Genomic DNA, 22,698 nt, shown 5'->3' with positions numbered 1-22,698 from the left:
CTGACAAACTCCAAGGAAGATGATTAGCATCCCTTGTTTGCCTTTTTTCTTTTTTTTTTTTCTTTTTTTTAAAGATAGATTACTAAGCTGGCCACGTAGACCTGAGGGTCACATGGCTCAGGGGAGAAGGACAGAAACTGTCGCAGGAGTTAAGAGGAAAGGGCAAACAAAGCCAAAGCGAGAAGTCATCTCGTGTGGCCGCTGCAGAAACAGCTCCCCGGCCACAGGGTCCACAGTGAGCTCCTTTCTGCGAGAGCCGCTCCGCCGGGGCTGGCGGGAGGCGCGGCCCCAGCCCCTCCGCAGCCCGGCCGGGAGCCGGCCCCTGCCTCCCCGACGGCTCCCCGCTTCCCCCTGGGAGGGAGTACGAGAAATGACTCCCGACCCTATATTCTTCTATTGTTTTGAGCCGGTGGATCAATTGTCATCAGTACTGTCACCTAAGAAGCAATGATTCCGATTCATCTTGGCATCTGATTTTATTCTAATGGGTTAAATTGGGTTCACTTTTACAATTATCCCAGGTTTGACTGCGTAGTATTGCATGACAACTCACAGTTTCATCGTGTTTGGCAAAGCGAGGTTGCTCCATGAATCCATATATCATATCACATCAGATCAGGCTGAAGTTTGCTGTTTAGCGACTCCATTTGAGAGGCTTTTTATGAAAGTGGGAAGGGTTGATGCAGCCCATGGCTGGTTCAGTGCGATTTGGAAAAAAAAAAATGTGGAGAGATGGCAACAACCCGAGGTTTGCTGCTCAGCTGTGAATAAGCACAGAACGAAAAAAACGACGTGATGGGGAAACGCTCAGCTCGCTACAATATTTTTAACAGCCTCTCAGTCCTCGCCTTTTTTTAATTTCCTAATATGTTCTTTGCTTTATTAGTTTTATTTACAACCAGCTCCCCATTAACACCTCACCTGATTACTGAGGAGCTGAGACAGCTAATCAAGAAAAACCAGCAAACCAGCCAAAATCGAGAGGTGGGATTTTTTTTTTTCTTTCACTCAGTCTTCTTCTTTATTTATTTATTTTGTTTTAGGAAGTATTTCGAAACAAACAGAAAATAAAAGGCAGGTATCAGTTTATATTGGCGAAAGGTCAGAGGTTAGAAATTCACGTCAGTCCTGTGTCAGAGGCTATGCAGAGGGCGGGAAGAGAGAGGGAGAGAAGGGAGAGAAAAAAAAATCTTTCCACCAAGCAGCTTGTTTATTTTAATTAACATAGGGATCCTCTGCTAGGAGCAAGGAACAACCTCCATCTACTGGCTAGATCATTGCGTCTCTTCTCCATTCAAAACCCATCCCTCATCACTCATTAAGGAGGGTACAATTTTGGAAGAAGCTTCTAAGGTCTCAAGGTAAGCTCTGCATGAGTCTCTGCTAGCAATGCAGCTATTTGGACCTCACGGTTGTAATTTGCAGGGTGTTTCTTTGGCGTCGTGGTGTTGATTGTTTGGTTGGGATTTTTTTTTAACAACACAACGGTACTTTCCCCAGGTGTATTCGCAAATAACATTTTATGCATCTATGTTTTAATCTAGAAAAATAGCTCAGCTTGAGAAGGCTGAGCCTTTCAGCTCAATTAAAAAAAAAAAAAAAAAAAAAAAAAAAAAAAAAAAAAAAAAGCCCCTTCTTTGGCTTTATTTAATTTTATCTTTTTTAATGGAATGGCTCCTTTCATCACCTGTCTGTAATCCAGTCTGTAAGGGAATCCTTTTCAAAAGCAGCAAAATATGATCATTTCCAATGGCTTAATTACAAGCGGAGTGCAAATACGATTACGGTTAATACCAGACAACTATGGAGCTGACAGTGCTGAGGTCCTGGGCGGTGAACAGTTTCATGTTAGACAATAATCTGCCTCTCCTGCTTTCTTCTGGCTGTGTGATCACTTGTTTGTGGTCAGTCACAGCGCTTGGCGATGGAGATATGTGTTTGGGATTACTATGCAAAGCACCTAGTTGTTTCTTATTGAAATATCACCTCTCTAAGCAAACGCATACGTGTCTTAATTGACATGTTTTCAGATTACCGGGCGGTACAGGCACACGGAGGGGTTTTAATCCGATGCGGTTACGGTAAAAGACACCCTGCGCCTGTGTCCCCGCACCGCCAGCCCCGCGCAGCCTGGCAGGGGAGGAGAGCGGCTGGTGCCCGCGTCTGGCCGCGATGCACCGACTTTAACACGTCCCCAACACGGCGAGCCCAAAGTTGCTTTACGGTACATTCGAGAAGACTCGGGGGAGGAGAAGGATGGTGACGGTACAACGTTGTATCTGACTCCGAAGTGGAATTTTAAATAATGTCGGGCTTGAAAAAGAAAAAATAATTTAAAAAATTGAGATAAAATAAACCACAACCTATCTGAATACTGAAAACAATAATAGCTACATTTGGTGCCACCACCAAGACATGTAATTCTATTCAGATTTTCCTTCTTTGTGTCTAGATTGGTTGCAGTGCCCGCGGACTCTACAAAGAGATGAGGCTGATCATTAGTAGCAATGTACTGTACCACAAGCTCGTAGAGCAGAAAATAGCGTTAGGATTTAAAAATAGATCTGGCTTTAACCACCCGATTCGCAGGCAACAGGATCGTAATCCTGTTGCTGTTATTACTACGCGCTTTAAATTTCTGGAAATGATTAAACTGGAAGTGTCTTGAAAAGTTCAGGTGCTGACGGAGAGGGTGTGAAGCTCTGGTGCCCTGCGGGGCGGGAGGCAGCTGGCCCGGGCAGTGCCCTGTGCCTGCAGCAGGACACTCCACGGCCTCAAATGCGGCAGGCGAAATCCAAACCATTACTCCTCAAAGAACACCTCCTCCTCCCCACCCCCACCCCCCGCCTGAACACCCTCCCCTTTCTCCTAATTACTGCTGGTCAATTATTAATTTGCATATAGACCTTGTCCTAAATCCTCCGAACTAAGCGCAGGATCGTTCACGCTGTGCTAGGCTTTAGCCGTAGCCCGTGGCCAGGGCGAGCGCGGGCTCGGAGCGGATCCCGGGAGCGCCCGCTGGACCCTTCCCAGGGCACTCGCTAATTGCCAAGGTGGAGGGGGCTGCAGGCAGCGCCCGCGGAGCTCCGGCAGCGGCTGCAGCCGGGCCAGCGGGGTGTCCCACGGAGCTCTCCAGCCCCGCGTGGGCAGGCAAACGCTGTGCTTGTGGAAATCTCCACTGCCATGTATCCCTTATTCTCCCCCTCAGCCCCCCATTAGCTTGGGGAGTTCGGGCAGAGCCTTACAGAAAGGAAAAGACCGAGAGCGCCTGTCACGTTGCTAAAATATTCTGAATATTGCACATCAGATATTCTTCCCCAAATGCTACGGCGAAAGGAGATGAAAGCGCCCTGCGATGAGAATTTGCCGTTCACAGGCGAAGTGCTAATGCCGATGGATTCATGAGGGACAGGCTCGTAGATTTGGATTTTAGGTTCCCTGTCGTGTTCTTAGTGAGCTTTTCTCTCCCCCACCCCCCAAGCAAGCCAGCAAAACTGTACGGAATCCCTCGTGCTATAATGGCAACCTCTCGCTACCAGCCTGCCTTAGAGCAGCGGAGCTCCAGTTCACAGCGAGGAATGAGATCTCAGGAACATTGAAATAGATTTACCTTGATCTCCTACAGGCCTTTTGGAAACGGAGAAGTCACGTTTGATGCTAGCAACAAACTTTTAGTGTCCCTTTAGGTAAGAAGTGGTCTGCCAGCATTAGAATGTTAATCAGAAAACGCCTTGGAAACCCCTGGCCTCCTTTACTGGAGCAGCAGTAGCTAGCAGCGTATCCTTAACCGTACCTGATGGAGCAGAAAGAAAGGACCCTCTAATTAATTAAGTGTGTCCAACCGGAGGAGGCTCAGTCATTTCTGAGTTTTGTTATGAGTCTGCCCAATTACTCCTAACGGCGCCGTCAAGCTAAGGTAGAGACGGGAATTTAGCAAGCAATATTTTCCGTGTCTCTGCCTTGGACCGATGCTTTGACGCCGCACCTGCAGAGCGTCTCTGTGAACCCGAGACAGCAAACGCGAGATAAGCGGGTGGAGAGGGCAGCAGTGCCCGCACCCAGGGCACCCGAGGAGGTGCACCCTGCTCGGGGGCACAGCCTGCTCAGGGGCACAGGATCCCCACTTTAGCTCCCGGGGGAACTGGGCCCTGCGGCAGCCGGGGGCTTCCCCCAGCCCCCTCCTCACCCCGCTCTCGGCGGGCACGATGAGTTTGACGGTCCTCAGCCCGGCAGGGACACGGGCACAGCGGGATGGCGGCGGCGCTTCCGAGAGGGGTCTGCGGGGCCGCCCGGGCGGGCGGGGCTCGGCGAGGGTCCTGCCTGGCACACGCCAGGGTACCTGGTAACCCGAGCGCAACGCGAAACGCGGACCATTTCCAGGAGAACACATGCAACCCGAAACAGAGGCAGGGTGAGTTACCCCGACAACGTAACTGGAGGGAAGTAGAGAAAAATTTCCTTCGAAGGGAAAACAACCAGGACAACCCCTGAACGTGCCTGTAGAGTGCAAAGACTATATTGCAACGATTAGAAATAAACTCGTCTCTAAGGGAGATGTTTCGGCCTCTGTCGACAGCCACCGCTGCGATCCCCCGAGCCAGGTGGGCGCACGCCGGCGGTACCTGCCGGGCGCAGGGCGAGCGGGCGATCCCTCCCGCACAGGGGTTCGCCCCCGCCCGCAGCGCCGCCGCCCCTCCCTTCCCTTTCCTCTTCCCGAATCGCTCGACAAAGCCACCGCAACCGGGCTGCCCGGGCCACGCAGCCCCGCGGGGGTGCCGGCCGCGCTCCGGTCCCCGGCGGGGCTGGGGCGAGCGGGAAGCGCCTCCGCCCGTCTCCCGAGCAGCCGGGGCGCCGCGGAGCGCCGGCGGGAACGAGGGGGTGGAGGAGAACTGGCGATCCTGAGCGAACAGCTCCCGTACTCCGGATTAAATCACCTTGTTTATTTTTCCTGATGTCTTATTGTGCTAATTGACCTGTTTTCTCCAAGAAATGCCTATCTGTTCCTCCTCCTTCCCCACACACAGATGTTTTGGGGTTTTTTTCCCAGTTCGGGAATGCTCTATAGAAGACTAGGGCTTCTGGAGGGATCTGCCCTTTTTAAGGGAGATTCCCTCAGCCCTTTTTGAGTCTCTTTGGTTTTATAGCTATTACTCCCTTATTAAAACACACACATATATACAACACATTGATTTCCATCCAAAAGGGCTAATTACATTACTTACAGTAAATAGCAGCCCTGCTGTCCAGGGTCTAGTGTGCCAACAGAGAAAAAAAAATCCCGGCTTATTTCACTTGATTGACTTCATCTTTGTGTGAAATTGTGTTTTATGAGCTGTATTCTGGCACTCGGAGGAATGTAACAACATTCAATCTGCAAATAACATTAATTTTAGCTACTTAGGGGGAAAGAGAGGGGAGGAAAGTGGCTGCCTGAATCTTGGGTTACATGGAAGAGGTGACTCGAGGAGCCCCTGAGGATGTCTCTGGGATGCTTTGGAGAGGAAGTGGGGGCTGGGGTACTTCTTTCACTAGTCGCGCTAGGGTTTGGAGTGGAGTGTCCCCAAGGGAACAGGGAGCGCAGGACTGCCGCCAGGAAGATCCTTCAGTAGGGATCGAGGTGTCAGGAAACAGCCGGCAGCTGTTTCAGGGAAAGGCAAGGAAGAGTGGTGTGAAAAGTAAGTAGGAAAACGGGGAAAGGAGGGGAGGGAAAGCAGAGAGATTAGCCAGGAAGGAATGCATCGCCCGGTCCCCTGCACACAGTGATCGCCCCCAGTCCGCGGCCGGGGAGCGAGCGAGGGGAGAGAGTCCCGCCAGGGCGTCCCCGGCCGGCCGGGGCTGGCCCCGCGGAGGGGCTGCATCCTGCCGCGGGTACGGGCCGGGGCTCCGCGGCGCAGCAGCGCGGGCAGCGTCTCGGGAAGCGCTCGAACTGCGCGGGCCGCCGCTGCCTCCGCGGCTCCCCTCGCCTCAGTACTCCTCCGCCGGGGCAGGGGCAGCGCTCCCGGTTCCGCCTCGGCTGCCCCGCACCAGCGCTGCTGTTCCTTCTCCCGTTCCCGCGGCGGAGCCAGGCACGGCGGGGCCCGCCCGAGCGGCCGCCGAACGGAGATTCCCGCGGCGCGGCCCGGGGGAGCGGGGCCCCGGGGAGAGAGCGCGGCCCCCGGGGAGAGAACGCAGCCCCGGGGAGAGAGCGCGGCCCCGGGCCACCCTGCCCCTCGCCAGGCGCCGTCGCCGCCAACTCCCGGGACTCCGTGTTTGGGGGAGGTAATAAATCCCACCCCACCCACAGCCCCGACCGTAATGTTTGTCACTGCTTGCCCATCACTAGGGGTTGAGAGGAGTATGACAGGTCTTTGTTGTCTGAATAAAAATCAGTGGCAGCTCAAGGGAGAGAACTCCTCCTACTAAATTATCAAAAATGGGCTGGCTTTAGTCTCTTAACAAATTGGACAGAGCTCCGGAAAGCAGCAGTCCCAAATCCAACCTACAGGCACTGGGAACTTTAAAGCAACCAGGGACTGCTGAAAATAGCACTTCTTTTTGCTTTCTTTGTATTCAAAACTATATCCTTTCCCGACTGATTCTACTGCCCCAGGTCCAAGTCTCTCCAGTCAGAAGCCCCAGCTCTCCAGAACAGTAACAGATCCTTTAGCTCGCTTTTATTATTTTATTTTTTAAACTAATTATTATTACATTTTCTCCCCCTTGTTTGTTTTCTGCACATCTTCAGGAAGCCCTCAGTGCTTGCACAAAGAGAAGCTCCTATTGCAACCTCCCTTCCTGTGCTGTGAACCTCGGTGTAAACATTTTGGATGATCTAAAGACTCTGGGGTCTGTATATGGAAATAGTGGGGTGCAGAGCAGAAGAAAACACTTGTCCTTTCCGTCCCCCAGCCATGCTTTTCCACGGGATCTCCGGAGGCCACATCCAAGGAATCATGGAGGAGATGGAGAGGCGATCCAAGACCGAGTCCCGCCTGGCCAAAGCGGGACAGATGAACGGCCGAGATACGGTAAGAAAGGGGCTGGCGCTCTTTGCGAGGGAATCCCTGCGAGCACGGACCCGCATCGGGACAGACCCTGACTTTGGGGAAGAGAAAGACGCTGCTTCCTTCTGTCCCTTCCCTGTCACCCCTTGCTTGTGGAACCCCTTCCGAGGCTCCCTGTAAACCCTCCGTAACGCTGGGTGCTGTGCTGGCCAGGCTCGGTTATACATTTGTCTAATCCATGCCGCTGCGTGTGCTCTCTGGAGTAACGGGGAAGCTGTTCTAAATCCTAACAGCGACGGGGCTTGAGCCCTTGCGGCCGAGCAGCCTTTTGCCCCTGCTCGACTGCCCGCGGCCGCTCTGCCCCTGCGAGCAGGGCTGCAGCTGGAGCTCCTGAGGTGTGCTTTACTTTTATTCCGCACTTCTGGCACCTCCTAAATTAAACCTCGAGCCGCGAGTGCTTACTTTCCATAACTGTCTTTGGTCTGAAGTGTGTGATTGATACAGAGGCACCGCTCTCTCTGAGTGTTATGCAAGCCGACTACTTTGCTTAGAAAGTAACATCTCCTCTTTCCTTAGTTAAAAGAACCAAAGTCTTCAAACATTTACTAAGGGATGGCGGAGAAATTGAGTGTCACGCTGTGCTTTGTGCAAAGCGAGATCTCCCTTTCTCCAACTTGTAGGGCTTCCGCCGATCGCGCACAAGGCTCTGCACACAAAGTAACGGCCTGGAAAACTGCTTTAAGGCTTTGGGCCATAGGATCCTTTATCCCCTCTCTTAGATAAACTCATGCTTTGTTACATGAGGATTTGCAATGTAAATTTAACTTACCTTACAATTGCTAGAAAGGAAAGGGGACGGGCGAGGAACACAATTTCAGATTGAAAAGTGAATGTGGACTTGCCACTTTAAAACAGTTGCGACTTTAGAACAAGATGTTTTGGGATTTTTTCCCCTGTTACTTTATCAGCAAAAGCTGCCCCAAGTTTCACAGCCGAGCTTTTGTCTCCGCCGTCCCTCCATCTCCCTTTGTCCCGAGCGGCACTCCTCGTGGGGAGCAGATCAATGGGAACTCGCAGAAGTTTACTGACAAAAAGATGCTGGTTTGAGCTGAAACCAGCCCGGGCCACCTTTCTGCCCACGTCCCTGGCCGGGCTGGTGAGCATTCGTACTCGCTGCTCTTTACACCATCCACCTGCCTCCTTTCTCTTACTCCTATTTTAAAAAGCCTGTCTTTCTTGAGAGACTCGGTTGCGGCTTGTTTAAATACGGGTGAAAATTTGCCAGAGAATGAATGTAAGCCTGAACCCTTTGCCATAAACTTTAGGAACAGCAAACCGGTATTTTTCTACTTTAAAATGCAGTTCCTGTGAAGTGCTTTAAGATTAAAATGCTAAATAAAAACGAGGAAGCCTAAGACTTTAAGTTCAGAACCTCAGAAAAGAATGAGCTCTGCTTTTCTTATTGCGGCCTAATCCGTTGTTTTCACATTTTGAAAGGACATGAGATCGTAGGAGAGGTTTACTGTGAATCACGGCGAACACTGCGCTAGCGGGGATGGTCCCGGTTCCCCCTTAAACTCCCCGCGGGGAGCCAGGAGTTTGGCCCCAGAGAGCCGCGCCTTTGTACGAGCCCCAGGCCCCGCGCAGGACCCGTCCCCAGCCCGGCCTGCCTGCCTGTCTTTCTCTCCCTGTCTCATCCCTTGTGGTGTGGTTGTTTTGCAGAACATGCCCCCCATGAGCCCCGAGAAGCCTGCTTTGTGTGCTGGTTGTGGAGGGAAGATCTCAGACAGATATTACCTGCTGGCTGTTGACAAACAATGGCACCTCAGGTGTCTTAAGTGCTGTGAATGTAAACTGGCTTTGGAGTCAGAACTCACCTGCTTTGCCAAGGACGGCAGTATTTACTGCAAGGAGGATTACTACAGGTACAGCAATCAGTCCTCATGGGTTCAAAACACATCCCCTCAAAAGGCACTGTGAACCGAAGCGCTCTTTTCTCCACACGGGCTTTCACAGTTAGCTTTTCGCAGTCAGCGATTCCTTAATCCTTGGTCCCCTCAGAAAAGTCTCGCACGTTTCAAAACTGAACGGGCCCGTCAGGGGACGCGCTGACTGAGCATGTGTGGCGGTGCACAAACAGGCGAAGGCTCTCCCGCTGCTCGGCGGTTTCCCTCCGTAAAGACCCGTCCGAAATTCCCCTCTGCCCGCAGCTTGCCGGTTTTCCCGAGGGCCGGAGCCCGCCGCCCCGCCCAGCCCCGCGGCCGGGCCCGGGGAGCGGGCCCCGCTCATCCGTGTGTTACAGCTGTACCGCTGGCCAGCGCCCGCGGCTCCTCTCGTCCTGACAGGAGCGGCGGCAGAGCGGGGACCGATTCCCCCCGCTCCGGCCCGCCTGGCCCTGCTCACGGGCAGCCGCAGGGCCTCCGCCAAACTCCTGGGAGAATAGGTCAGCTCGGCGGGGAGTGCGAGGCGCTCCCCGCGGGAGCTCAGGGCCGGCTCCCTGAGGCTGTCCCGGCTCAGGCGGGCCAGGGCCCACAGCCGGTGCCACGGGCCGTCCTGGGGCCGGGGGCGCGACCCTGGCGGGGACAGGCTCCCTCACGTGGCCGGGAGGGAAGGCGGGAGGCACCTGGGCAAGCTCTGCCTTTGCCGTTCTAGTTGATGCCCACTTCTCTGTTTCCTTCAGAAGGTTCTCCGTGCAGAGATGTGCCCGCTGCCACCTTGGGATCTCAGCCTCTGAAATGGTCATGAGAGCCAGGGAATCGGTTTATCACCTGAGCTGCTTCACCTGCACCACCTGCAACAAAACTCTGACCACGGGCGATCACTTTGGCATGAAGGACAACCTGGTTTACTGCAGGGCCCACTTCGAGTCCCTTTTGCAAGGAGAATACCCCCCTCAGCTGAGCTACACCGAGCTGGCTGCCAAGAGCGGAGGGCTGGCCCTGCCTTACTTCAACGGCACCGGCACGGTCCAGAAGGGGAGGCCCAGGAAACGAAAGAGCCCTGCCTTGGGAGTGGACATCGTCAGCTACAACTCAGGTGGGAAACACATGCCGAGCCTGCCTCCCGCTGCCCCGAACAGAGCGTTCCCGGGCTTCCCCTCAGCCAGGCAGGGCTTGAGTAACTCAGCCAGGCCAAATCTTGCTTAACCATTGGAAAATCAAACAAACAGCCCTCTGAGGGTTGGAGCGTTTGCAGGAAAGCTAACAGCAGCCCTCCTCAAAGGCTGTCTTTGCCTATTAATGTCAAACACCCAAACGTAGCCACTTCCCAGGGTAAAGACCAAAAAAAAAAAAAAAAAAAAAAAAAAAAAAAAAAAAGGAAAAATCCCCAAGACCAACCCAATCCCAAAACCACATAGCTCTTTCTCTGTTGGAATCTCAGAGATACATTTATCATTATTTATATTTGATTAGTAAAAGTATTTCACCACTTAAACCTCAAATTGCGAGTAACCAAAGGAATCAGAAAAAATAGAATGAAAGTTACAGTATATGGTTGCTACAATGCCAATGTAGTATGCACATAACTCGATTTATATATTGAATTTATAGTGACTAATTCTTCAGGCTGAATAATTCTGTTTTACTGACACATAAATGATCAAACTGTACAAGAGGTCAACGAACAAATGTTATTCCCCATAACTAAACCCTAGCAAATGTAATTAAGGAGAACTGTTTCTGTTCTCTCAACAGTAGGAAAGGAGCAAGTGCTGTCCTGTATTAAATATCCTCTCTAACTTCAGCCACTTGAGTACCCAAACCGTGTATAAACAGTGCTAGCGGCCAGAAGTAAAGGAGTTTCGGGCATGACCAAGAAGTTGAGGCAGAGTTTCATTAGATGAAAGATGAAAGTAGTAAGGGCAAACACGAATTAGCAAACTCCCGACTCCAAAATTGTTTGAGCGAAACTTTAGCTTCCCATGGACGGTAAGAGAGAAAAGCAAGCTGTGGGGAGCAGGGGTGTGCTTCCCCGTGAAGCGTGGAGCAGGGCTGGCTGGGGCAGGGAGCCGCGGGCTCCGGCTCCAGCGCTGCGGACCGCTGGCCCTACCGGGGAGCCGGGAGAGGGCTCAGGGCCTTCCCTTCCGAGGATCGCGGGTCGGTAACAGTGCACTGCTCTCGGTCCGGGGCTCTCTCCCCTGCACCGAGTTCGACCCGCCGCCCCTGAGATCCATAAGGAATCTTCCACCGCCCCCCTGCCCTCCCCACCCCTCCCCCGGCACCTCCTCTGGGGCCGCTCCTGAAACGGGCTTTAGCTGGGAACCAGGGAGCTGTGCAAGGCGATTTCATCTCCTCTGATGCGTAGACCTTGGAGCCAGGGTAATCACTGCGCTAATTGTTCCTTGTTAATTGAAGATGACATTGGAATCCCTGGCTACGGAGCGGCTTCCAATCAATCCTGAAAGCTGCTAAAGAAAAGGGAACCTGTAGCGCAGCCAGGATTCATTCAGCCCCAGCTTCCAATAGTGGATTTCCCGTGCGCCCGCGCTCTGCTCTGGTCTCTATCCCTGGTCCACGCAGCATCACCCGAATCCCCAGATTCCTAAAGGGAAATTATTCTAGGGACAATTTAGCGTTAAAATCAGAACCAGAAGTTATGGTAAGATGAAGAACTGTGGATATGATAAACTCCCCTTAAACTTCAGATCAGGACTCAAGAGAGACATTATTTGTGAACGCTGACATAATTTTTGTGTGCTGGTCTTAAAACTCCCCTTCTTTACAACAACGGGCCATATAAGATGTACCACTGACTCCAAATTAGATTAAAAAGCACCACCCATTAATGAAAATACAGCTCACTGCACTGAGAACTCACAGAATCCTCCGGGCAATGAAGAGAAAAAAGAACAAACCAAACCAAAACAACAAACGCTCTGATGCTTTGGACTCGGGCTAGATGGCTGAGATATCTCTGCTGTTAGGGCCGTGATTAAATTTTTTATAAGCATTATCTAGCTATGTCCAAGGCTGACACATGGTCTCGAGAAAGTTTCCAGCCAAGCCGTGCATCCGGTGCTAACGGCTCCAGCCCATTGACCCACTGCACTCCAGATCCAGGGGGAGGAAAGCGAATCTGAAACGGCTACGAAATGAGTTGCAGTAGATGAAATCGCTTCTTGAGAGAGAGAGAAAAAAGTCTCTAACTAATTGGCAGCCACTTCCCTACACACATTTTTCGTTCTCTGCCCTGTGGCTCAGTAAGTGCTCTTGCACGTAATCATTTACAAAGGGCAAGCAGTGCGCAGAAATGCGATGTCGGATGCACGGCTGCCGCCTTCCGAGGGAGCAGCGGGCCCCGCAGCTCCCGGCCGCGGTGCCGGGGGTGTCGGGGCCGCGCCGCGCTGCCGCCCCGGGGATGGCGCGGCGGAGCCCCGGCGGGGACAGCCACGGGCACGGGCACAGCCCTGCCCCGCACATCGCACCGAGCCCGACACCGCCGCCCTCCGCAGCCGCGCCCGCAGCTCCACACCCGCGGCCGGGGCTCTCTCGGCACTCCGGGCTGAGGACACCGCGCCTGTGACCTCCCCAGCGAGCCGAGCACCTTCCCAAACACTCCCAGCCGCCGCGTCCACAACATGAACCTAACCATTATGGAAAACGACCCCGAGCTTTAAAAACGAAACTCCGATGGAGCCAAGAGCTTCACCCAGCTGCGTATGTGCATGTGCGTATTCACAGCCATCCAGCAGGCCCTGGCTTAGATTTGTGTGCACATTATGTTTCAGGGGAGCTGAGCCCTGGTCCAGAATGGAAAATCAGACCGTGCTGCAGAATCTACAACAGCTTCTCTATTCTGTTTTTTGTTTGCTAGTTTAATTTCTTTTTCACAGCTCCTCGCTTGTAAAGTGGAAACACAACAATAAATAACTCAAAATGTTATGAGGTAGAAGTCATTCATACTTGCGAGCTGTCTGGAATTAATGTGAAAAATGGAAGAAACTATTCAAAAGTACTTAAAACATTCAAGGCTTTCTCTATATTACATCTTATATCATATAATCAATATGTATTTTGAGGGAAACAGTGTTGACTTACAGCTTAGAGGATATAGAAATGAGACAGTGAAGAAGATTTCCCTAGGAAAATATTTTACACATCTGTTCTTCAAAGAGCTGTTTATTTCATTATTTGTGTGTGTGTGTGAAAAACTATGAAGAGTTCACTTGAAGAATTCTTGGCAACAAGAAGCAAACTGTTCTAGCTCTTTTGAAAGCAAAAATTAAATAACCCTCCAATCCTGCTGTAAAGAAATGAGCAGTGTCTTGCCTAACTTTGTGCTTTCCCTTAGTTCTCCAGGAGATAGTGTAAGACTGTGCTCTATGATGTGGCCAAACCACACAATACTGTGTAAAATACAGAGTGAACTGCAGTCATTGTATAAACCAGGATTGTCTGAAGATAGTTGGAGCCCTCTTCTCATTTACTCTTGAAAATAAAAACCAAAATAAAGTAGACCACTGACAAAGAAAAAAAAAAAAGAAAAAGAAAAAGAAAAAGAAAAAGAAAAAGAAAAAGAAAAAGAAAAAGAAAAAGAAAAAGAAAAAGAAAAAGAAAAAGAAAAAGAAAAAGAAAAAGAAAAAGAAAAAGAAAAAGAAAAAGAAAAAGAAAAAGAAAAAGAAAAAGAAAAAGAAAAAGAAAAAGAACAGAAACAAAGGCAGAAAGCAGGACAGAGGAGCCTGAGGAAGTTTGTGTAGCTGCTGTAAGCCTGAGCAGCCCAAGGAAAACAACACAATCAAGCAGCTTGCAACTGTGAAGTAAAACCTGAGGACTGAATTCTGGCACTCTGATTTATGTCAGCTCATAAGTTACAGCCCACGCAGTTTGACTGAAGGCAGTGTGATTGCTTGTGAAAACAAATAGTAAATACAATCCAAATCTGGTCTGAAATTGTTTTTAAGGCAACTTTCAACTCCTGGTCTTTTCAGAAGTGTCAGCTTACTTTGTTTGAAAGTACAGATACACCTCTTACCAAGACTAGGAGCAAAGCTAGCTATAATTAAATATTCACCTGATTTTCTGTCAAAGTCTTGTCTTACCAGCATCTGTTCATGTTGACTTGTTTTATAATTCAAAAGAGAAAGCACATTCAAGAAGCTTTTTTTCTAGTGGTTTCAAGTTGCTTTGCCACTGTTTTCAGCACTGCCGACATCAGTCTCTCTGCATTGTGTGCTTTCCCTCTTTTTCTTCTCTCTCTTTCTCTCAATTAGGAATGGGAATCAGCTAGGCCTTGTAAATAACCCAGTAACTATTGGAAAGCAGTTCAAAAATCAAAAAGAGCAACTAATGAAACTCAGACTAATTTACAGACATTCTGAAACATTTTTAATTAGCTCTTCTTTAATTAATATTCCCTGCTATGATGACACCATTAATTTTCTCCTGTGTGACTGAACTATCTTTATAAAACAAGATCCTAGAAATTGCTAACCCTTTTGTTTAAGCTGAAAAGCAAAGCAGATGCATTTCTTACTTTTCTTTTTGCTAATAACGTAATTTCTTTCCCCAATATGAAGTAATGACGTCACCTTCCCCAAACAGCCGCAACTCTCCTAAAAGTGTAATCTGAAACAAACATATCTTTTTACACTTTGAAAATACTGAATCAGGAAAACTCTTCAAGTTTTGAGCCCCTAGTTGCTTGCTTGTAGAAATGTCCTAACCTAGTACTAACTAAGACCTACTGCTGATTGGGACTGGGAGACTGGATCAAGTCTTGATGCAACTGCTTCCTGGATATGTTTTACAGATGAAGGGCTTTGAGCAGTTCATATGAACTCCCAGGCAGAGTCCAAAAGCATTTATTTTATCAGCAAAAAATGTAGCTTTCTTGATGAACTGTCATAACAAACTTTCCTGCTGTACATCTCTTTTTATAGGTGCTTGTGATTTGGGGGAAAAGCTCAGGAACATTCAAATGCTGGTTTGACCTTTACTCTTCTCTCAAGCTAAGAATGTTTCAATGAGTAAGATTTCAAAATCTGAATGAGATTTCAAATGACTCTTTGAGCGCCCAAAGCAAAACCATCACCACAGGGAAAAGACTTGTTTGAAATAAACGCCAAAGGAGAGAAAACTTTCTAAGTCTGCCCTTAGTAGGTACAGGCCTGGGGCACATAGCATGTTATAAGGATAGGAAATGATAATATTCTGGATTTCTTTTGGTCTCATTAATTATCACATCCGTACTTATCCTTGTACCATCTTCCTTCCTTCCTTCGTGTTACTCAGGATTTTTGCCTTGGTTCATTTATCTTACATGATGCATGGCCACTGACTCCTCGTTGCACTTCGTTTATTCAACAGGTTGTAATGAGAATGAGGCAGATCACCTGGACAGAGACCAGCAGCCTTATCCCCCATCCCAGAAAACAAAGCGCATGCGTACCTCCTTTAAACACCACCAGCTTCGTACCATGAAGTCCTACTTTGCTATCAACCACAATCCAGATGCCAAGGACCTCAAGCAGCTTGCCCAGAAAACAGGCCTGACCAAGAGAGTTCTGCAGGTAAGAAGCCACACCAGAGGCTTGACAGAATTTTGCCCTGCTAGTCAACAGCCTTTCCCTTATGTGTAACTATAGCAATATACATAGAAATACTTTTGCTGGGTGTGTCCCTAGTGGGTGTGCAGAGGGGTATGGTATTATGTGGCAGAAGTGCCCAGTGTGTGCCTTACTGCCCCAAGGCAGCCAAACACCAAACTGTGGTTTATGATTAGCTGCATCCTCTGATGAAAATGTCTTCAGAGTCCACCCACCCAGTAGATACCCTGGAGTCGGTGGTCTCTCTGTGGTGATTGCACTAAGGATAGAGATGGCAAATCTACTGATTTTATGGGTGAAGCCTTTGGGCTCCCCTGAAGGAGTTAATGTGGCCCCTCAGTAAGCAGATCCTTGATGTGTTTGAAGCAAGCTTTGACCAATATGATCCTCCAGGACCCGCTGGCTCCCCCTCTCAATGCTTGTTAGACAACTGTTTTCCTTAAGGGCCTGCATAGTCAAAAGGCAGTTCCCTGTGAAGGACAGCCTAGCAAATTATGTTAAAAATCCCTATATGGTCTGTGATAGCTCAGTGAAGTTAAAATGAGGTGTGTATTACATGCAGAGTGCCAAAGAAGGGCAGCGAGTGAGGTAGAAGGAGAATCTATTAGCGGCAATTCCTTGTCTGTGTTACATGTCACCTCAAACACTGCCAGTGAACCTTGCAGAACAGAAAGACTAGATGACCCATATCAACAATCTGTAAGACAGGAATGGTGTAATTACCCCTCCTTCCTCTTCAGCCTTTTCAACTAATCAAGGCAAGCTTTTAGCCTTGGCAAAAATCTGCTCACTCACCCTTTGCCTCAATCTTTATGTGTCTTGACCCCAAAGCTGTCCAACCCATGAAACACTCCGTGGCCATCAAGAGAGTTGCTTTCTTTGGGTAAGTGAGCGAGCAGATTTTTCTCGAGGCTGCTCTCTGAGGGCTGTAAGCACCTGTAGCACCGGGCCTTACACAGAGAGTCAGTACCACCAGTAGCAAGAAAAGCCAGAGAAAGACTTAGGTGATGTGCCACACAAAATTAAACATCACAAATGAATTTTAAAAAGCAAGAACAAAGACAAAAATAAGCAAAGCAAAACAAGCATCGGTAAAGAAATCCATTGGGATTGGTTTGCAGGTTTGGTTTCAAAACGCAAGAGCCAAATTCAGAAGGAACCTTTTGCGGCAGGAGAATGGGGGTGTCGATAAAGCTGACGGCACCTCGCTCCCGGCTCCGCCCTCAGCAGACAGCGGCGCACTCACTCCACCCGGCACTGCGACCACTTTAACAGACCTGACCAATCCCACTATCACTGTAGTGACATCAGTGACCTCTAACTTGGACAGCCACGAATCCGGGAGCCCCTCACAAACTACCTTAACGAACCTTTTCTAACAGTTCCTTTTTTTGAAATACTTACTCTTCATTATTATTATTATTATTATTATTTTATTATTATTATTATTATTATTATTATTATTTTCAAGCCTTTAAAAACACAAACAAACAATCCCACAAAATATTTGGGAAAATAAACAGCTTGATGTGTAGCATCTGCAGCCACTTGGCAAATGAGTTTGAAGTAATGTGTTGCTATAATAAATGAACATTTATTGTTGGTAAATTGTACTCAAATTCTTCAAATTTATCAAATGACTGAAAAGAAGGTGATGAATCATTCTAATAAGTGCCTCTTAAAATTGTATGTTACTTATTTCCAGAACCTTGAAAAAAATTGATTGTTACGACCCCCCAAAAAAAGAGAGGATTCTATTCCTCCCTGATAACCAGGTAAAAACCATTTTAATTATAGCCAAAAGGATCGCTGCTTCAGGATTGTATGTTCACTTACAGCATTTAAGAACCCCAAATTTAATTTTATTTTCATAGTGCATCCAAAAGTTTTGAACTATTTTTTAAACGTTGAAAAATAAATACAAAACCAATTAAACTAATGGAAGCAGTCAGAGTGGAAGTACCAGAGCTCTTTCCTAATGCAGTAGTCACAAGCCTGCTCCTCCCTGAGCACTGGGGATTCTCACTGGGATAGCTAAATGCTCCTCTGCCAGTTCTGCACCCAGCTGGGATGTCCTTGGTCACCACAGAAAGCCATGCCTGGATGGAGGACTTGGAGAGAGACCCAGTGATGAGAGCACGTGTGGGTGAGGGTGGCAGGACCAGGCTATTGGTCTCCAAATTTGTGCCCCACATTAAGGAGGCACGATCTAGAAAAAACCCTCCAGAGCGAGCTCACTCCTATAAGGGTGTCATTAAAGTAACAATAGCAGAGTAACAATGCAAGTGGAGAGTCCAACTGATCTGAAATGTTGCCTAGGGAGGGTTTTTAATTTTTGTCTGTCAAGCAGCTCTGAATTTTTGAAATTAAAAAAGATAAAAATTGCAGTTGGCTACATGGCTTCGATGCCATACCTCCAAAGCAAACAGCAGGTTGCCCAGTTACTTTAGTGAGCACAGAAATAATTTTCAAGAAGGTGTATGCATGTATACTAGTCAAATGAACTTTTGATAAATCCTACTTTTTTTTTTTTTTCAGGGAAAATGGAAATAAGCAAAATATAATTTATTAAGATGTTTAAGGAAAAAAAATTCAGTACAATTACTATTTTGAATTTTCTTTAGATGTTTCCTGAGATTGTATCAGACACTTTGTTTAACACAGGAACTTAAAATCTTTAGTTCATTAATATCTCTAACATATACTTTAACTTCTTAAACTTCGTATAAAAGAAAAAAATGTTAGCAAAAATCATGCAAAACCAGGAATTGGCAGTGAATAATTTCAAAGCCGATAAACTCAGAAGCCTTGTGGATGCTGATCTGAATACATTTCTTAGTTTACAATAGTGATCTTTCTTTTTTTTTAGTTTTATTTAAGCTAAAAGTCTGAATGGTCTGGGCAGTGGTGAATGTTCATTTGTATCCTTTTATTGTAGTTGAACACCAATTAGATTGTGGAGAATCTCAGAAACAAAAACAAACAAAAACCAGTCAAGATCTATGTCTTGCTTTTAGTGGATTGTTAAGAATAACTTTGCACATATACCCCACTTTTTAGAAACCATCAAATCTCTTTTTGGTGGTCAAAGTGGCTATTTAATATATTTTAAAGGTGTCCTTTTTGGCTGTATAAATGTGTGGTTACATATTGACAGTTCACTGCCCACATTAAAGTGCATTATTGTAATTTTTGCTCAGGGTTTTTAGAAAATTAGCACAGAAAAGTAGCTTATTTTTAAAAAAGATGATGGAAGAGATGTTAACACTGTAATAGAAGAAAGGTGTGTTTGCCATTATATATTTAGCAAGTATGGTTATCATCTTCTACGGATATTGAATCTTGACTTTTCCTATTTCTATTACCTTATGGGCATTTACCACTAACCAGACCAAAAGACCTTGGTAAGGCTGAGATCTTTATTAATACACTTTTACAGGTAAAAATATTGATACTTATAAATTTTGTTCTTTGACAGAACAATATATGGTACTAGAGATCTACTTTATTAAGTAGACTAATTAAAACTCAGTTCTACTATGTGCCTTATGATATACCTTGGGAGTAAGTTTGTGAAAAATCAGGATATATGTGTTGTTTGTTAAATTAACTGTTTTAAGTCCTTTTGACACCTCACTAGTTTTGTACTGTTTTACCTCTTATTTCTGAAACTCTTTTTATGGTGTATCCTGTTAGAGGGGACAAACATGTCATAGAAAGCAGTTGTGCACTCTTTCAGATATAGTTGATAAATCCAATAATCTTATATATTGAGCTTCGTGTTTATAGTACAGTAAGTGGTCTAGCAAAATTGTCCATGTTTCTTTGTTTATTGATAAATGCATTGTATAGAAACTATTTCCCCTAAATATTTATGGACCAAACAATTGTGATATATCCTATTAAATTTGTGTGAATAAACCATTTTGAATCTAAGGAGTTTTATTTCCCATCAGTTTCTTTTTTTTTTTTTTTTTTTTTTTTTTTTTTTTTGGTTTGGGTTTTTTTTTTTCTTTTTTAAAATTTAAGGTCTACGTGTACCCGTGTGTCTCTTTGCTTTTATGGTACCTATGAACAATTGGTATTAAACACAGAAACACGGCCTTTTAAATATTTTAAAGTACAGTTCCTTCTTAGGTTTTCAATTTCTTCATATTCAATGTATATGCTACTGCTGGTGCAATTTAGATTTTAGCCTTTTAACCTCCTTTTTTGAAGATGCAAAGTAATGCCCCACTGATTTGATACTGAAACCCTGTCTTAGCCCCCTAAAAGAGCCAGAAAATTAGGAGCTAAAGTAATTGCATGACAAGTATAACCTAACTAGTATGATGAAATGAATCAAGATTTAATGCTAGGTATATTGAGCACAAAATAGAATTGCAGACCCCGAAAAGCCAGGTTGCTCTGTAGTTTAATAAATTGTCACTATGATTTCTTTCAGGGAGAACAAATCATGGGGCATTACAGCCAAACATCCCGACGTTTGAAAATTCCCTAAAGTATTAAAAGAAGGGGAAAAGTTTGATCGGAAATCCACTGCAGTGAAGACAAAGACAATATTAGGTTATGATAATCATACATTTAAAAATCTATTGAGCCAAAAAATAAAAATAAAAGACTCGATGTCATTTCCTGAATGTTAACAAAACATACGTTATTTTATGGTGTCTAATTAACAGGACTGAAGGCTTCAACAAATTGTGTGGTATCAAAAACAAATTTAGAGAACCTATGTATAAAACCAGAGCAACCTGGCAGAAATCTACCCAGCCCATATTCAAAGAAAGCTTTTCTTAAAAAAAAAAATCACATTTGTCAAGCACAAGTACTTGTAAAATAAAATCTGAGTGCATTCATTCCACTTGCTTGCTAATGTGTATTAGTCATATCTGTTAAATGGATTTTTGTAAATTCAAGGAGAACTTTTCACTCATCCAAGATCATAGGAATCAAAACCCAGTAACTTTAGTACTATTGTTTCCGAATTAATATTTTTAAATGAGACAACTCTGCATGCACTTTTCCATCTGTCACATATAGTGTACATTTCTGTATGATGAATTTCTCTTTGATGTTTCTTGTATAATACCTTTCATTAATAAACATTTTATTTGATGCAAACATAGTTAACTTTATGTAAGCACATAGGTAATTGTTCCAACTAATTTAAACTTTTCTTTTGAAAAGACGCAGTACAGTGCAGTTCCAATATGCTATATATATATATATATATATCTAAAATCAAAAAGAATGAGGTAGCAATACTATTGCACAGTGTAAAATTATTTCCTTTGGTGTTAATTTTTAAATTTTTTAACTTCTTGTATAAACCTACTTGTTTTAAAAAGAAATTCCCATCAGCATCAACAATAAAACAATCCCCAAATTCTTCATCAATATAAGAAAACATGAGCAGTACAGTGTGTACTTTACACAGTGACTTTAGAGTACAAGGATATAATTTGTGGGTCCCTGAGCTGTTTACATGGTCACTATGCAATGAGCAAGTTTGCTACTTAAAGTTGGTCCTAAGATTCCCAGTCCAAATCACAGATGATTTTTACAAGAAACAAGCAAGTGTAACAATAACCAATTCTTAGTAATGAGGTTTTGTAACTGTTAAGCAACTATTTGCAGAAAGATTTTTTAAAATATATTCCTATTTAGCTGTATAGCCAAAGCATATGTTAAACAATTAACATATAAAAGACTTGCCAGAAAAATCTTTCATTAAGATGACATTTTTATTATATACTAATGAACCCTATGTAAACAATGTAACTTTTATGAATGATGGACATTAAATATTTCACTTACGTGTATCCTCAGCATTTTGCATGTTTTCTTAAACCTTTCCAGTTTCAGAATTCTAAAAAGAAAACCATACAACTATTAACAGCAGAGCACAAAGTTATGTACAGGTTACTGCAGCAATCTCTGGAAACCGGTAACTAAGAGTGTTCTAATGGCAATAAAAAGGTATCATTTATTGGTGGTAATTATGGGAAGGATTGTTTAAACAACAGTTTTATAGTATGTTGTAAAGTTCTATTGAAAAAGGTTAGCATGGTGGACTTAATTCAAATCAGCTTGATCAGAAATTTAAGTATATTGTGAAATTCTTAAGCCGAGCCTTATGTGTATTTATTACTGCAGAAAGTAAGTAAATGTAGGAAAGCAATTATTTGTGTCACGGCCACAATGTGGTTTCCTCCCGTTGTCCTGAGGAAAATATTACAATCATTAATTATTCCAATCGGTAAAGAACTTGGCAGTGCTTAGGACCAAGAAAAATACCCTATGCATTATAATCTTTTGTAAATCACTGCATTCTTCAATAAGTTGGATTTCTTCTTCCTCTGATTTAATACTCAACATAAATATTTCTCATCTTGTCTCTGTGCTGCATTTTTCACTTCATTTAAATTAGAAAAATAAATTTATTAAATAATCCCGGTGAAATACTGGCAAAATCTAAAATAAAACCAGGACAATTTTATACCTCTGTGTCTGATTAGAGACATTAAGGTTTGATTTTTCTTAACAACGTTTATCTTGGTTTGGAGACAATCCTGCACACAGTGCTCTGACTCACCCAACAAGTGGCATTAGAAAATCCAAATTTTTTCAAAGATACAGAATTGTCTCCTGCATTAAGAAAGCAAACACGTTGAAAGGGCAGCACTATTTGAGACTGAAAAAAAGGAAACATTTCAGACAAGGCGTGAGAGAACCCAAGACAAAGGTAGGTTTTCGGTGTTGTCGTGAGTGAGAAATGTTTGGGGGGGTCTTTCTAGTGGATACATATCCATGTCTAGACACAGCACTTCTCTGCTGTCCTGGTCTTGAAAAAGAAGTCAAATTGTGCAGTCCTAGAACATCTCCCTCAGAATTACTCACCAGAGAAATGGCTCACCGGACCAGGTCAAGTGACAGAAGGATGACACCGCAGCCCACTGCAATTGGTGAAATATTCTCTCTCCAGTTCTGTGGGCTTTGAGCCAGGAGCTGAATGAACATGGAGATTAAATTACACTCTTGTCTCTAAAGAGAGCATAACCTTCAGAACGAGACAGAATATATGGGACAGCAATGCTGCTCTGTGCTTTGGACTTCATCCTTCAGAACTGCTAATCCAAGCACCTGGCACATGCATTAAATTGACTT

The 22,698-nt window shown here is 45.6% G+C and overlaps 1 protein-coding gene across 2 annotated transcripts; it reads left to right on the top strand.

Moving 5' to 3' along the window:
* The first annotated feature begins 5,446 nt into the window (after window positions 1-5,446).
* LHX9 (LIM homeobox 9) lies at window positions 5,447-20,296 on the top strand. 2 transcript variants are annotated; one of them, XM_063406815.1, is made up of 7 exons: window positions 5,447-5,675; window positions 6,725-6,793; window positions 6,889-7,007; window positions 8,706-8,908; window positions 9,664-10,019; window positions 15,290-15,492; window positions 16,650-16,907. In XM_063406815.1, exons 1-7 carry the CDS (start codon window positions 5,447-5,449, stop codon window positions 16,905-16,907), a joined length of 1,437 nt encoding a protein of 478 aa, XP_063262885.1. The 2 variants fall into 2 exon arrangements, with proteins under 2 accessions (XP_063262885.1, XP_063262886.1); XM_063406816.1 differs by lacking the exons at window positions 5,447-5,675; window positions 6,725-6,793; window positions 16,650-16,907 and adding an exon at window positions 19,973-20,296 and having other exon boundaries at window positions 6,834-7,007.
* Window positions 20,297-22,698: the final 2,402 nt, after the last annotated feature.

Source organism: Prinia subflava, chromosome 10 (genome assembly GCF_021018805.1).
Source record: "Prinia subflava isolate CZ2003 ecotype Zambia chromosome 10, Cam_Psub_1.2, whole genome shotgun sequence".
Classification (NCBI taxonomy): Eukaryota; Metazoa; Chordata; class Aves; order Passeriformes; family Cisticolidae; genus Prinia; species Prinia subflava.
This window is presented reverse-complemented; position numbering and strand designations above follow the sequence as displayed.

Excerpts from the sequence above, each read along its gene's own strand:
- LHX9 (XM_063406815.1), top strand. The coding sequence starts at position 5,447 with ATGGAAGAGGTGACTCGAGGAGCCCCTGAGGATGTCTCTGGGATGCTT. Across the intron at positions 7,008-8,705 it reads AGATGAACGGCCGAGATACG|AACATGCCCCCCATGAGCCC; the intron begins GTAAGAAAGGGG and ends GTTGTTTTGCAG. Across the intron at positions 15,493-16,649 it reads TGACCAAGAGAGTTCTGCAG|GTTTGGTTTCAAAACGCAAG; the intron begins GTAAGAAGCCAC and ends ATTGGTTTGCAG.